This window comes from Gigantopelta aegis, chromosome 3 (assembly GCF_016097555.1).
Source record: "Gigantopelta aegis isolate Gae_Host chromosome 3, Gae_host_genome, whole genome shotgun sequence".
NCBI classification, from domain to species: domain Eukaryota; kingdom Metazoa; phylum Mollusca; class Gastropoda; order Neomphalida; family Peltospiridae; genus Gigantopelta; species Gigantopelta aegis.
This window is the reverse complement of record NC_054701.1, coordinates 46,561,100-46,577,549: the sequence shown is the minus strand read 5'-3', so window position 1 is coordinate 46,577,549 and position 16,450 is coordinate 46,561,100. Positions and strand designations below refer to the sequence as shown.

At 36.8% G+C, this 16,450-nt stretch overlaps 1 protein-coding gene across 1 annotated transcript in view; it reads right to left on the bottom strand.

Annotated features, from left to right (window-relative positions):
- Positions 1–16,450, bottom strand: part of LOC121368124 (transmembrane protein 132C-like) — a 116,665-nt gene that overhangs the window by 18,358 nt on the left and 81,857 nt on the right. Inside the window, exons 4-6 of the mRNA XM_041492699.1 lie at positions 13,961–14,159; positions 8,368–8,511; positions 1,795–2,000 (exon numbers count right to left, since the gene is read on the bottom strand). Coding sequence (XP_041348633.1) covers positions 1,795–2,000; positions 8,368–8,511; positions 13,961–14,159 — 549 coding nt within the window. The remainder of the gene's footprint in view (positions 1–1,794; positions 2,001–8,367; positions 8,512–13,960; positions 14,160–16,450) is intronic.

Below are 16,450 nucleotides of genomic sequence, written 5' to 3'. Positions count from 1 at the left end.
GACATACATTGCCACCTGACATGGTACGAGATCAGTAAACGAGGCTTACATCAAAACAGATCTCGCCACATCAAAGCTTTTCGCGCTAGACACCCTGTAAGATAAGACACCGAGGTAATGAGATAAGCCAATCTCGACAACAATAAAGATATTAATATTTTAAACACTCAGCTAACATGCTCAATGATCAAAAGAATGCATATGTAACTGCAACCGGATATCACAGTGGGTTTTCGTCCTGTCAAAAAGGTAAACTAATAGAAGAGTATCGGCTGTTATCTAATCAATAATACACTTCAAGTCTCGCACTACAATACGTTTGAAGTTTTTCATTTCTCATTGAGAATATTATATGAAAGAAAGCTTTTTACTGTATGGAAGCCTCAAGCCATATCAGCGGAGTCAATCATTTACATTTGTAACTTGCTACGGGGGCGGGATTTAGCCCAGTGGTAAAGCATTCACTTGATGCAATCGGTACAGGATCGATCCCCGTCGGTGGACCCACTGGGCTATTTCTCATTCAAGCCAGTGCACCACGACTGGTATATCAAAGGCTGTGGTATGTGTTATCCTGTCTGTGGGATGGTGCATATAAAAGGTCCCTTGCTACTAATGGGAAAATGTGACAGGTTTCCTCTCTAAGACTATATGTCAAAATTACGAAATGTTTGACATTCAATAGCCGATGATTAATAAATTAATGTGCTCTAGTTGAGTCATTAAACAAAACAAAACAAACTTTAAACTTTTTACTATTTTTGTAACTTGCTATATCCCACTTTTTTCACTGTCCCAACTGTCTCGTCCAACTGGAAGCGACTATAGGTTTTGTCTCAGTCCTGTCTGTCTGTCCCACACAGTTTTCTGGACTTTTTTTCCCCACAAAACCTTAAGATATTATGCTGACATTTTGTGTATACTTTATAAGGTAGTTACACATCAAGTTTGATTTTTCATGGGGATTGGCCTATTTTTGACAAGAGTCATGGCCCTTGAACTTAGGAGATACAAACATTGTTTGGACCATGAAGGTGACATGTACTGCCTTAGCAGTACTCCCAGAATGCTTGTTTCATTTCTTTTTTATTTATTTTTATTTTTTTGTTTGTTTGCATAACAATCATAAAAACAGTCCCATGGCATCTGCATAGACATGCATGTTACAGAGAAACAAAAATAAATCAATGTATTTATTTAGCATGTCTGTTACCGCTGAGTATAAGCTTCACAGTTTGAAGCAGATAACATAATTGCTGCGTCTTCACTGTTTAGAACATGTTCTCATTTTTTATGTCTCTAAAATATACATTTCTCTACAAATCAGTATGGACGCAGTGGAATTGCTATCTAATTCGAAATAGACAGATACATAAATATCCATTGAATAATTCAACACAGACAATTTCTCACTATAGCCAGTGCCCCACATCTGGTATATCAATGACTGTGGTATCTGCTATCCTGTCTGTGGGATGCTGCGTATAAAAGATCCCTTGCTAGTAATGCAAAAATGTAGCGGGTTTCCTCTTTTAAGCTACATGTCAAACTTACCAAATGTTTGATATCCAATAGCCTATGATTAAGATATCAATGTGCTCTAGTGGTGTTGTTAAACAAAACAAACTTTAACTCTTCTGTTTTTTGTATAGATGCAGTGCAACTGCGGTCTAATTCAACCTAGGCAGATACATAAATATCCATTAGATAATTCAACACAGATAACATACATAATTCAGTCTGAAAATAAAACAGCTGATGTTATTAGTTGCGGTTACTCCTGCAATCACTCACCTGCGTGAGTTGTATCTGGGGACCTTCCATCCCCGAATCTGACTGAGCTTGTTGTCCGAGAGTTGAAGGTCAAGGCGACTCTCGGGAACCCACACACGAAGGAACAGGAAGGACGTGTATACTCCAGTCTTGGCGATCACAGTGACATTGTGCGAGCCGTTCGTCTCATTACCGTCCAGGTATATCATGGAACAATCGGGTAGCACCTGTTGAGAGAAATCAATCACATTATATATTCTTAAAAAAAAGTAGGCGAACCTGAAATATTAATTCATACATTTTGACCACAGACATCCTAGTAAAGAACGTTCAGGTCTGTTTATTAACACACCAAAACACATTCCATAGTTTGCATGTGCATCACACAGTTGCCCCATACACGTACGTGGGGTGTCATTCTCGATTTTGACAATTTCCAGGAAGGTCCATTAATCACTGTGGAACATTATTTCTGTCAATCTTTTTTCATTCTGTTGATCATACAGTTGTTATTGTTTTGATTTTAGTCATTTTTATTGTTTGAATTTGTGATTTACTGACAAAAAAACATCCACTTTCAAATTTCACTTCTGACCCCAATCGTCCTTCAATATCTTTGGTGGTCATAAAACCTACTGTAATACTGAACTACCGGTTGTAATGTTTGCCTAATTAATTCACTATTATCATATAACCATTCCCCACAGCTAATATACCTTACAATTTTGGCAATTGTAAATTCTTATTAGAGTTCCCCTACTTTTTTTTAAGAGTATAATAATTAAAAACACAAAATGTCAGTTGGCAGGTTTCGAACCTACTACACTGACATGTATGACATTTGACAGTCCAGCGTCTTATTCGCTCAGCATCTTATTCCCTTGGCCAACATGACTTCCTCACAACAAAATAATTGAAATTAAAAAAAAATCAATCTTTACAACAAGAGTGAGATGACTTTAATTGAGAAATATTTCAGAATATTAACACCTTTGCATGTTATGGAAACTCATTTGATGATACATTTATGCTAACTTGATGGCAGGGAAATGAAATTAATGTGTAACTGTACCTCAGCTGCTCATTATTATACAGGCCTTTTAAACTTGCAGGAATGATAATTTCCCTGGCATGCCACTCAAACAAATCTAATTTTCGCACACATTAAATTTAGGACATCATTTACAGTGACATGATGGACTACGCAATAAGGAAATAGATTACCTAAATTTATTTTGGGATCGTCCATAATTGGGTTTAGCAAATTGTCAATTCTTAGAAGAAGAAGAAGTTTGTTTTATTTAACGACGCCACTAGAGCACATTGATTTTTATCTTATCATCTGCTATTGGACGTCAAACATATGGTCATTCTGACACTTTTTTTTAGAGGAAACCCGCTGTCGCCACATAGGCTACTCTTTTACGACAGGCAGCAAGGGATCTTTTATTTGTGCTTCCCACAGGCAGGATAGCACAAACCATGGCCTTTGTTGAACCAGTTATGGATCACTGGTCGGTGCAAGTGGTTTACACCTACCCATTGAGCCTTGCGGAGCACTCACTCAGGGTTTGGAGTCGGTATCTGGATTAAAAATCCCATGCCTCGACTGGGATCCGAACCCAGTACCTACCAGCCTGTAGACCGATGGCCTGGCCTGACCACGCCACTGAGGCCAGTGTCAATTCTTAGAGGCCTGTTAAACTTAGTCCTAATTGGTGACTAAAATGTAATCATTAAAGTGACAGATCCTAGTTTCTAAACACTACGACATAGTTTTCATTATTAAAGCCAGCTGTTTTGATAATTTAAATCAGAAATACTTATATTTTATTATTTATTATTTGTAATACTCCAAAATGCATTTTTTATAATTCTAAAAACGAAACGTTTTTCTGAGAAGTAATGGTTATCAAGACAAGCTTCAGTTATTTGTACACAGTATTTCCCTGTTTAAGCATCACAGACTTTAACTTCTCTCTAATATAACTTTATCCAAATGTGTTGCAGGTTTGTAGATTAATTAAACTCAGTGCCCATTTTCATGGGCTGAAACTAGGGTCTGCTCCTTTAAAGGTGGGGACAATTAAGGCACTTGGCCTGGTATGCATATTCAACGATATATAATGCACATTATTGCTTAATATCACAAGTATAATCGTATAGTTAATTAATAAAACGGTTAAATGTGACGGCTATTATATATAACGGGTGCAGCCATTTTGTACTATCCCAGAAAGCCAGCACCAATTATATATATTATTTTTCAATACAAAATAAACCACCATTGTCAGACTCAAAGTGTTGAAATAACTGTATTATGTTTCGTACATAAATTAACCCACGTACTGAAACAATAATTGGAGTGTTTTCTTGGTTAATTGGTCTTTTCTTTCCGTGGCCTTTCTGTGGTTCCTGATTGGCAGGTGTATATTCAGACGGTCCCCAGACACTGTGTCTAGACACACTAAAAAGACGTGCCTCTTTTATGAAGATCACAGGGTATTGTGTGATAACAGCACGGATACACCTCAAATCGTAATGGACATTACCAACCGCCCTGCTTTATTACTGTAAAACCCCTGATTAAGTAGACTTTCCCATCTAATATCACAAAACTGACCAATTACATCGTCCACAAGAAAACAAAAGTATCACTTGGGTATCGTGAGTGGTAGTTTTTGCTGGAACATGCCCTACCAATAGGCCTAATAGTATGTATTTTTTCTTTGGATTTTTTAAAAAAGAAAAATACTATAACTATTTCTTTCTATTGATGTAACCTGAAATATATTTAGCGAAATAGTTTATTATACTATCAAGTCATTTATGTTGTTTTACAAGTCAGGTTGATGAAAGCGAAGCGCCTATCGTAAATTAGAGCGTTTGTTTACACTGTGCACAGAGAAGATGGACGGAGCTGATGTAACTTCGCCCCAAGCTATACCACCGGACGTCACAAAAATGAAACAAAATGGCTGCCCCCAGTTAGCAGGAATAATCATGTTTTTTTTATTAACTCTAAAATTACGCATTTTTCATTTGTTAAAGTGTCAGTATGTGTTGGTGGTCCGGGTATGCATCTTCACAACACATAAGGCTCTTGTTTGAGTTGACCCTACCTTTAAAGGAAACATGACACGAGACCATATTATAGCTCATTTTAAAAGAAAAATGATATAAAAATAATATACAAATAACTTTATAACAATAAAATACGTGTAGTTAACTTAAAATGAAGAAATTACGCTCATCAGTATCAAAATACGATTTATGCATATTTCTTCGTGAGCGTTCGGGAAAAAAGGGAAGTGACGTCAGAGCCGCTGTACTCTTCCATTGTTGTTAACTGTTTATATATGGAGTAAGGGGCTTACGATCTTTTCAGTCCAACAGTGCCGTACTGCGCGGCCTTTGGGTGTAAAAATAAACAGTTTAAAAACGATCGGGATTGTCTTTTTATGGTTTTCCAAAGGATTGTATCCGAAGAAAGACGCGTGTATTTTATCGCAAAAGAAAAGATTGGACACCAACACCGCATAGTACTTTGGTGTCGGCCGATTTACAGCCCGGAGCCTGAACGTTACCCGGAGACAAAAACAGTACTCGGTTGCGAATGCCGAGGTGTACATTGTACATATTTGGCACAAAGATACACCTCAGCATGATGTATTTATATATGTTAAAACAAAAATGTAGAATTTTTTATTTATTTATTTTTTTGGAAAAAAAAAAGATTTTTCATGTTAGGGCTGTAGGCCTACATAACAAAATCTGTATTCACCGTCCGAAGAAGGAAACGTCAATAAGTAATTAAATATGGCATATACAAACATGGGATTTGGCATGAGGATACATCTCAGTACGATGTATTTAAATATGTTTTTAAAAAAACGTGTAGAAAACAATAATAATTTTAAATAATGTTTTTAATCTTCGGGCGGAATACGTCACAAAAACGTTCCTCATCGCCCGAAGCCCCAAAGCAACACGAAGTTCAATACAAAATAAACCACTACTGTCGGTGTCGAAATAACTATTATGTTTCATCCACGGGCTGACTTGAGAATCGGAGTGTTGTTTTAGTTAATTGGTCCTTTCTTTCCGTGGCCTGCACATGTGATTCCTGATTGGCAGGTGTATATTGCAGGGTATCGACCAGGTAAGTGATTACCACGGTCTAGACATACGTACAAAATACGTGCCAGTTTTTTTTTAAGATCACAGGGTATTGTGGCGTAACCTGTCGCGACTATAGTACAATGTTAATGGACATTATCAGCCGCCCTGCTTCATTACTGTAAATAATGCTGTAAAAACCCTTGATTAAGTAGACTTTCCCCATCTAAAATTACAAAACTGACCAATTACGTAGTACCAAAGAAAAGAAAATTATCACTTGGGTATCGTGAGTGGTCGTTTTTACTCTAACGCACCCTACCAATAGGCCTAATAATATGCTACTTTTTTTTTATGAGAGAAAAATACTATAACCCCATTTCGTTCTATTGATGCATAGAAATATATTTAGTTTAAAAGTTGATTATACTCTCAAGTCATTTATGTTGTTTTACAAGCCAGGTTAATAAAAGTGAAGCGCCTTGTCGTAAATTAGAGCGTTTGTTTACACTGTGCATACAGATTTTATTATGTACAGCCCGAACATAAAAAATGCGATATTTTCTAAAAAAAAAAAACCAATTTTTTTTTTGTCCTACATTTATATTTTTTACATATTTAAATACATCATATCGAGGTGTATCTTTATACTAAATATGAACAGTATACACCTCGGCATTAGCATCAGAGTTTGGTTTTGTCTCCGGGTTACTTTCGGGCTCCGGGCTGTAAATTGGTCGACCGGTCTGGTCTGGCACCATCAGTTTCTCCACCCTCCGACTCGCTATCCGTTTTGTCTTCAGTATCACTGTTGTAAGTAAATGTGTGTCTTTCTTCATTTACTAACAGCTCATATTGATACGGCAAAACGTTTTGCGAACGAACACTCATTGTTTTGGTAAGCTGTGCAAGTCTTAGATTCTTTATGAGTGGTACGGACTAATGCTTTTAAGTGTAAGGCTTCAGATCAAGCGACGCGTCTCTGACGTCACGGACCTCGTGATTGCCCTGCTCATTAAAGATCGGCAATTTCCGCTAAGAGCTCGTATCTGGGGTTCTTTTATGGAGATATTTTAAGTAATTTTTTTTTTATAATTTTTTTTTTTAGGTGATTCAATTTATAATTAATTGTACATGGTTGGTGCCAAATATGGTTTACGTGACATGTTTCCTTTAAGGATGCAGCTGTCTTTTTCAATAAAAAAAAAAAAGAGAAAAATATATCATTCCTTTACGACCTCTCAAATTTGGAAACTGCTTTCATTGATTTAAATATTTTTAAGGCTACAGCGTCCTTAAGACTTTCTTAAGATTTTTTTTAAAGCTAAAACAATGGTTTTGGTTTAAACAATATTTATTACCCAATAAATCAACTGGTATTAGATTGGTAAAAGTGCGGCACAAATTACAGATGTAACAGGACAATAATAGCACTGCTCCTCCAAAGAAATAAACAAAATTAATGGAAGCCACACACACATTGTTGTAAGCATTCAATCACATTTAGCAACAAACTGGGTTACTTATGGACCATTTTTCACTTCATTTAAACATATCACTTATCGCCATCATTTGTGTGCAATCAGCAGCCCTAAATAAGTGACCGCAGTCTGACATTTAGTGGTCAGTGAGGTGTTGCCCTGAAAGCAGGCATCTATGAATATTATTATTAACCATATGTAATGAGATGGCTAAGTTTTCCAGCTAATGGCTTTCATTCAGAAATACACACCACAAAGCTGAAACTTGCACATAAACAAAGTTCAAATATCTTTGAATACAACAATGAATATTTGTATGGGTAATAGTATACTGGAAACAAGAGGCATTACTTAACCAGAACATAACTTTCCTAACTTCCAAGCACAAACAATAATCACTATGGTGGTTATATAAATATAATAAGTGGGAAGGGCAACACACACACATGCACACACACACACACACTCACACACACACACACACACACACACACACACACACACACACACACACACACACAGAGAGAGAGAGAGAGAAAGAGATATTGCACCTATTTTAGTGCTTCTCAAGCAAGTTTTTCCTCATTAAATAAAAACTGCTGTTTAATTTATTTCTTTTTGAATCTAAAATAAAACAAGGAATCTACATGCATGTTTTAACTGATATTTATCACTTAATTCATGTTAGGAACGCATAAAAGACCAATTTTGTGAAACAAAAAGCAGTCTCTTTTTTCTTTCTTTATTGTTGCGAGGTTCAAATATACTCTTTTCTGAACATAAAACATTTATTTTCACAAACTCAAAGAAATATTTTTTTAAAGAGTAATGAGAAAGCTACATACATGCTATATTTGACATTTATTACTTAATTCATATTAGGGACTCAAAAAGACCAGTTTTATGAAACATAAAAGCAGTCTTTTTTTTTACTGGTTGGTCCTGAGCTTCAAAAGTACTATTTTCTAAAAGTACAACATTTATTTAAACAAACCTTGAGAACATCTCGATCGGATGAGTGACAGGCCGTCATGTGAGTGACATCGTGAAATGTGCCGATGTCATTCACGGCAAAGATGTGTAGCGGGTACAACAACCTTTGGCCTGTCAAGACGGCGGTGTTGAGCATCTCATGATCCTGAAAGAATAAGTGAAAAAAACCCATGAAAATGTGAAGTCATACCAGACATAAAAAAGCATGTGTTTAGAAAGCAACACTCTTGTCATATGAAGTCTAAGATTGTATTTTTTAATAAGACCTGTTTTATGGAGGCTAGCTTGTCCATCCATGCAAAGAAAAGGAATGTTAGTTTATTGACAACAAAGAGCTTTTCATAATTACATGTAGCTGTTCTCAGTTGACAACTACAGTAAATGTGACATGTATGACATATGCAGGGAAAAAAAGAAGAAAGAAATGTTTTATTTAACGACGCACTCAACACATTTTATTTAGGGTTATATGGCATCAGACATATGGTTAAGGACCACACAGAGTTTGAGAGGAAACCCGATGTCGCCACTACATGGGCTACTCTTTCCAATTAGCAGTAAGGGATCTTTTATTTGTGCTTCCCACAGGCAGGATAGCACAAACCATGGCCTTTGTTGAACCAGTTATGGATCACTGGTCGGTGCAAGTGGTTTACACCTACCCATTGAGCCTTGCGGAGCACTCAATCAGGGTTTGGAGTCGGTATCTGGATTAAAAATCCCATGCCTCGACTGGAAGGCAGGTGCCTATAATCTATTTAACTGGTACCATCATGTTCTGTTATATCACATTCATTTAAAATTAGGTGCAAAAATCTGTCTTGTGAGCAATCGCCAGCACTTGCTTTCCTGAACCTGACTCTGTTCTACATTCTCAAGATCAAGTCAAAAAGAAAGGAAACATTTTAACAATTTGATGTCTGGTTTACAGTTATTGCAATTCTTGGTCTAGAGCACCAGTAAAAACCTGCTGCTATCACTTGGGTTACTCCTACTAAACAGCAGCAATGATATGAAATGAATGTCAGTGACAGGACAACACATATGAATTGATCCTACAACCTGCCACATCTCAGGCAAGTGTTCTACCATGGAGCTACATCATTCCCCCTAGAAAACATGTTGTAATTACCATACTTGTAACTGCTAAATTAACAATGTGCTCTACCACTCATTCCCCCTAAAAGACATGTTGTAAATACCATACTTGTAACTGCTAATTTAACAATGTGCTCTACCACTGAGCTACATCATTCCCCCTTGAAGACATGTTGTAAATACCATACTTGTAACTGCTAAATTAACAATGTGCTCTACCACTGAGCTTACATCATTCCCCCTTGAAGACATGTTGTAAATACCATACTTGTAACTGCTAAATTAACAATGTGCTCTACCACTGAGCTACATCATTCCCCCTAAATGACATGTTGTAATTACCATACTTGTAACTGCTAAATTAACAATGAGATTGCGTATCAGTTCCATGCAGCAACACAATATTTCTTGCATCAGAAAGTTAACAACACCACTAGAGCACATTGATTTATTAATCATCGGCTATTGGATGTCAAAAATTTGGAAATTTCAACATTACGTCTTAGAGGGGAAACATGCTACATTTTTCCATTTGTAGCAAGGGATCTTATATATGCACCACTCCACAGACAGGATAGCACATACCATGGCCTTTGATATACCAGTCGTGGAGCACTGGCTGGAATGAAAACAAATAGCCCACAACAGACGGGAATCGATCTCAGACCAACCGCTCATCAAGTGAGTGTTTTACCACAGGACTACGTCTCACCCTAGAGAAGTAATAATAATAAATAAAAAAACTATGCCTTTGAAACCTTTTCAACTCTTACGGTTGGCGCCAAAGGAAAGATGGTGCATCCACTCTTCTTAACGAGGCCAGTGTGTGGAGATTTCCTGGTGGCCTAACAAGTCATCAAAACCCATTCAAAGGCAAGACGGCACAGAATGATGCTTTTGAAGATTTTTTAATTTCTCATTAGAAATATTGTATGAAAGCTTTCTGTAGCTGACTTCAGCCTTGAGCCATATCATGAGTGCCACATCATGTTTCGCATTTCTGCCTTCTGAATTCATTGAAAGATGTGCAATATATAGAGGATATTTCATGTTTTTTGTCCAGTATGATTTATAGCTCATCGAGTGAAGTTTGCAATAATATTCCATGAGTCGAACTTGTGCAATGAGTGTGATATGATTGCAAAGTTCACGAGATGAGATATAAATCATATTGGACAAAAAACATGAAATTTTCTATTTATTATATAACTTTTGGCAATTCACTTTTATTTTTAAAATGCCAGCAGCAAAATAGTTCCAGCTTTCTTACAGTGAAGATAACACTTTCTACAGTGACGATAACACATTTTAGAGTGAAATAGTGAAATTTTCACTCTAAATTAGACTAAATGTGTTACCATCACTGAGTGACTTTTATTTCACTGATATTTTAAGATATTTCGCTAAATGTTATATAATAAATTCACATAAAATACACAGACACCCAAAATATTCTGCCTTTTTTACTGGTATGATGCATCAGTAAATGAATTAATGTTGCCAGTTATTCACACTTTTGATAGTTTTGATATGTATATTAATAATGATCAAATACAATTGCAGTCGTTTTATATTTAGAATGTTTGTTTTCAGTATTTGATAGATTGTTTAAATAATCCATCAAGGAGTTTCTTTTTTGATGATTTTACATTTGTTTCATCATTTCTCTTGGGTGACAATACAGACTTTGTAACTAAGGAAAAATTGCATCTACCGGTTATATTCTACACCCACTATCACAAAAATACAAGAATTCTAAACAATTAAATGTTTAGTGGCATGTGCTGTCCTGTTTGTGAAAAAGTGCATATATAAAAGATCCCTTGCTGCCAATGGAAAAATGTAGATTAATAAATCAACATGATGTTATTGAAGAAAACAAAATTTACCTTTTGTTTATTGTGAATTGATATATGGGGTAAACAAAGATTAAAATATAATGTTTAATCTTTCCTAATTTCAAATATAAAACTGATTATTAATTAAATTATTAAAGTTTATTTCTTTAAAATTTAACATGCATTTTGATGGCCAACATTTCACTGATCTATGACTTAAAGTGACATACCCTAGTTTTTAAACACTAAGGCACATTTTTAACTAAAATCGTACTTTATTTAGATTTTATTGTTTAGATTTTTTATTTCCGTACATCCAAAGCACAATGTCTGGTATATCAAAGGGTAGCCCATGATGTGGCGACAGTGGGTTTCCTCTTTCAATATCTGTGTGGTTCTTAACCATATATCCGACTCCATATAACCGTAAATAAAATGTGTTGAGTGTGTCGTAAATAAGACACTTCCTTCCTTCCTGGTGTTTTTAATATCATACAATGCATTTTTCACATTTTAAAAAACACATGTGTAATGGAGTAGACTTTTAGTCTATTTTTAAGGACATTTGACCATTTCAACATCACAGACTCTTGTTTCACTCTGTTTTAACTTTATCCAAATGTGTTACAGGTTTGTATATTAACTAAACTTAGAGTAAATTTTCACGGGTTGAAACTTGGGTCTGCTACTTTAATAGTCTGTGAGAAAAATGGGGCTAAATGTAAAAGTTTACATTACCGCTGCCTCCAGCAGAAAAGTAACATGTAAAATTACATTTCTGCTTCAAACTTTGTTGAGGCAAAGACTAAAAATTTAACATAATGTTCACTGGTTGAATTATGGACATGAAAGAAAACAAGATGAAACTTTAAAATTTCATTTCAACTTATTTTCGTGCGGATATCCAATAAAGGTTCAAGCATGCTGTCCTGGACACACACCTCAGCTATCTGGGCTGTCTGCAGGACAGTGAGTTAGTGGGTAGTGAGAGAGAAGAGGGTGCAGTGGTCTTACACCTACCCATTGAACCCTTAAGAACTCGCTTTGGGTGGGGAGCTGGTACCGGGCTGTGAACCCTGTACTTACTAGCCGTATGTCCGATGGCTTAACCACGACACCACCGAGGCCAGTAAATTAGTCCTAATTGGGGACTAAAATATAATCATTAAAGTGACAGACCCTAGTTTTTAAATACTACGACAATTTGAATATGAGAGGAAAACCTAAACAGAGCCCCACACATTGGTGGGAAGTGAAATGATGGAGATCAATAAGAGCTATAGGATTCCCGGAATAAATCAACACCCAGTGAGTTGATTGAGAACACATCAATACAGAATTAAATCAACTGGTCAACCATGTAGGTGAAAGACAGCACTCAGCATGTACGGATGTTTGCAAACAAGAGGTGGGCGTTACTGTCATAGTATATCGAATCTGCCTGGAGAAATAAATGTTCTGCGACACACAATATCCAAGAATATGAAAGTACTCTAAGCTCGACGACTGTCCCTTTTCACACCCTTGCTTTTGGTTTTGTACAGAATAAATATAACATATTTTACCTTAATTTCACTTAAAATCTACATTGCATAAAACTGAATCTGCCTGGAGAAATAAATGTTCTGTGGCACGCAATATCCAAGAATATGAAAGTACTCTAAAGTCGACGACTGTCACTTTTCACACCCTTGTTTTTAGCTTTGTACAGAATAAATATAACATATTTTACCTTAATTTCACTTAAAATCCACATTTCATAAAATAATACCATTTTTTTAAGAACAAGATTTTCTTCAAACACATTCGGGTGCATTAGTAATGTACAAACAAATTTTAATAGAAATTTTGAATTGGAATTTTTCCAGCATTCTTGAAAAGAAACATCATATACCCAGTTTATTGTTATTGTAAAGAAATGCAAAGTGGCATCACTGGAAAACAGACGTCATTCAAATTCAAAATTAGCTACAGTATATCAGACAACATATTGACTTTTAAGTTTTAAAAGATGAAACAAAATAAAAAGTACCATTTGTCAAATATATCATATAAAAAAAATACAGTAAGATATGTTTTATTTATTGTGTATGAAAGTAAAGTTTGTTTTATTTAACGACGCCACTAGAGCACATTGATTTTTTTATCTTATCATCGGCTATTGGACGTCAAACATATGGTCATTCTGACACTGTTTTTTAGAGGAAACCCACTGTTGCCACATAGGCTACTCTTTTATGACAGGCAGAAAGGGATCTTTTATTTGCGCTTCCCACAGACAGGATAGCACAAACCATGGCCTTTGTTGAACCAGTTATGGATCACTGGTCAGTGCAAGTGGTTTACACCTACCCATTGAGCCTTGCGGAGCACTCACTCAGGGTTTGGAGTCGGTATCTGGATTAAGAACACAATGCCTCGACTGGGATCTGAACCCAGTACCTACCAGCCTGTAGACCGATGGCCTGCCACGACGCCACCGAGGCCGGTTTTATTGTGTATGAAGCCAAAAACAATGGTGTGAAAAGTGACTGTCATCGATCTTAGAATGTTTCACTCAACACACATATATGGTTTTTGCTACATGTATGGTTATTATACCAAATATAGGAGCTTGGTTAAAACCACATGCATTTTAACAAGCAAGAAAATACTGACTTTTAAAACTGGAACCGTCCACTCCTGGTGCCTCTTGGCAATTCGTACTCTGGTTGTGACCCGAGAATTCCTGGCTGGATAATATGACTGCAGTGATGGGGCATTTTTCTCATAGTCAATGGTCCAGATAATTCTGCCCGTTTCTTCACCTTTGACATCGTCGTCAATCTCAAACTGCCACTTAAACACTTCTTGACGTCTGCAAAAAAAGAAGAAACCAATTAAGTGATATGTTGATTATATGGTTTTTGAAAATGTATCTGAATAGATCATGACATAAAATTACCATATATGCATTGCATAAAACATGGCAATACAGTGACATTTTGTATCCAACCATTTGGCTCTCCAGGTATTCTGTTACAAGTCAAGTTTCTCCAATTATTAAAAACTCTGAATGACTTTTGCATTTGTTGTAGTTGTTCTCTAAGTCAGGTTTTTAAATGGATACCTGCAGTCCAATGAATGTAACCTGAGGACATAGTCAAAGTCATTTCAAAAATGGATAAAAGTTCCATTAATTGCTTCAAATTCGTAATCATTTTAAAGGATGGCTTTCAAATTTGTACAGTGTGCAGTGAGTGATAGTCCTTCAACAGCACACCTTTCAGTCCCATGGACTTAACTGCAGGTAGTCCTTCAACAGCACACCTTTCTGTCCCATGGACTTAACTCCAGGTAGTCCTTCGACAGCACACCTTTCAGTCCCATGAACTTAACACCAGGTAGTCCTTCGACAGCACACCTTTCAGTCCCACGGACTTAACACCAGGTAGTCCTTCGACAGCACACCTTTCAGTCCCACGGACTTAACACCAGGTAGTCTTTCGACAGCACACCTTTCTGTCCCACGGACTTAACACCAGGTAGTCTTTCGACAGCACACCTTTCTGTCCCATGGACTTAACACCAGGTAGTCCTTCGACAGCACACCTTTCAGTCCCATGGACTTAACACCAGGTAGTCCTTCGACAGCACACCTTTCAGTCCCATGGACGTAACTCCAGGTAGTCCTTCGACAGCACACCTTTCAGTCCCATAGACTTAACACCAGGTGGTCCTTCAACAGCACACCTTTCAGTCCCATAGACTTAACTCCAGGTGGTCCTTCAACAGCACACCTTTCAGTCCCATGGACTTAACTCCAGGTAGTCCTTCAAAAGCACACCTTTCTGTCCCATGGACTTAACTCCAGAGCAAGTTCAATGTTAACTGGAAGTTCATAAAATATTTCTTTGTAACCCACAATTTTTTTTAAGGAGGATTTTCTTACTTGATATGATTGTCCAGCAACCCTGCAATTGCCCATGGCAATCGGCAATGCCGTGGAGTTTTTAATTCTCCATGGCACTATTTTGTCTTGAACTATATTCAGGGTTTTTTTTCAATGGCATTTTTTTGGATGTGGACATTTTCTAAATGACGGGTTGTTCAGTGAGAAAGTCTAAGAACCCACATATCAATAAATCTGACCATAACATGGTCACGGTCACTTTGAACCCCATTAATAGGTGTGTTTATTAGCTTATAACTCTTGGATTCTTTCATGGATAGCTTTCATACTTGGTATTTTTATACTTTTATGAATGAGTGCTGATCAAATCTGATATCAAAAGAAAGTGAATCAGTGTTAATTAGTATGATCATAAGGTGATAATAATAAACCACATTAAATATCAAACCAGTCATGCACACAGCACGCACATAGTAAAGTTTGTTTTGTTTAAAGACACCACTAGACCACACTGATGTATTCATCATCAGCTATTGGATGTCAAACATGTGGTAACTTTGACATATAGTCTTAGAGAGGAAACCTGCAACATATTTTTTATTAGAAGCAAGGGATCTTTTATATGCACCATACCAGACAGGACAGCACATATCAAGACATTTGATATACCAATTGTAGCACTCCGACTCGAATAAGAAATAGCCCAATGGGCCCGCCGACGGGGATTGATCCTAGACCGACAGCCCATCAAGCAAGCGCTTTAACACAGGGCTACGTCCTTTCCCACCCCACACAAATAGTGAGACACAACACAAAGTCTCCCACGTACACAGTGAACAAACAGAGACAATCTTTGTCAAAGCCCAGTTAAGACAAAAATACCAGTGAAACCAACAGACTTCATTAGAACTGCTTGAAGATATATTACTGCAATCTTATAGCCCAAACACGCACATTTATCTTCACGTTTCTTTGAAGACGCACCCACATAATGCATGTAACTGCACTTGACTGCATCTGCAGGTCGCCAAGGTGCAAACATTCAAACGGTTCGTATCAGGGTAAAATAAACACGGAGATCTCAACTGAGTATCCAGCTGTATACTGGTTACCATCAGGCCTGCTCGACCCTTTAACATTCAACAAACACCTCGCCATTTATTTCTATAGGTAAAAAAAGTTCTGTGAACAAAAGACCTCCAATACTAATCTGAGTAAACAGCCATTAAATCTTTTCTTTATACAAGTGATGGACA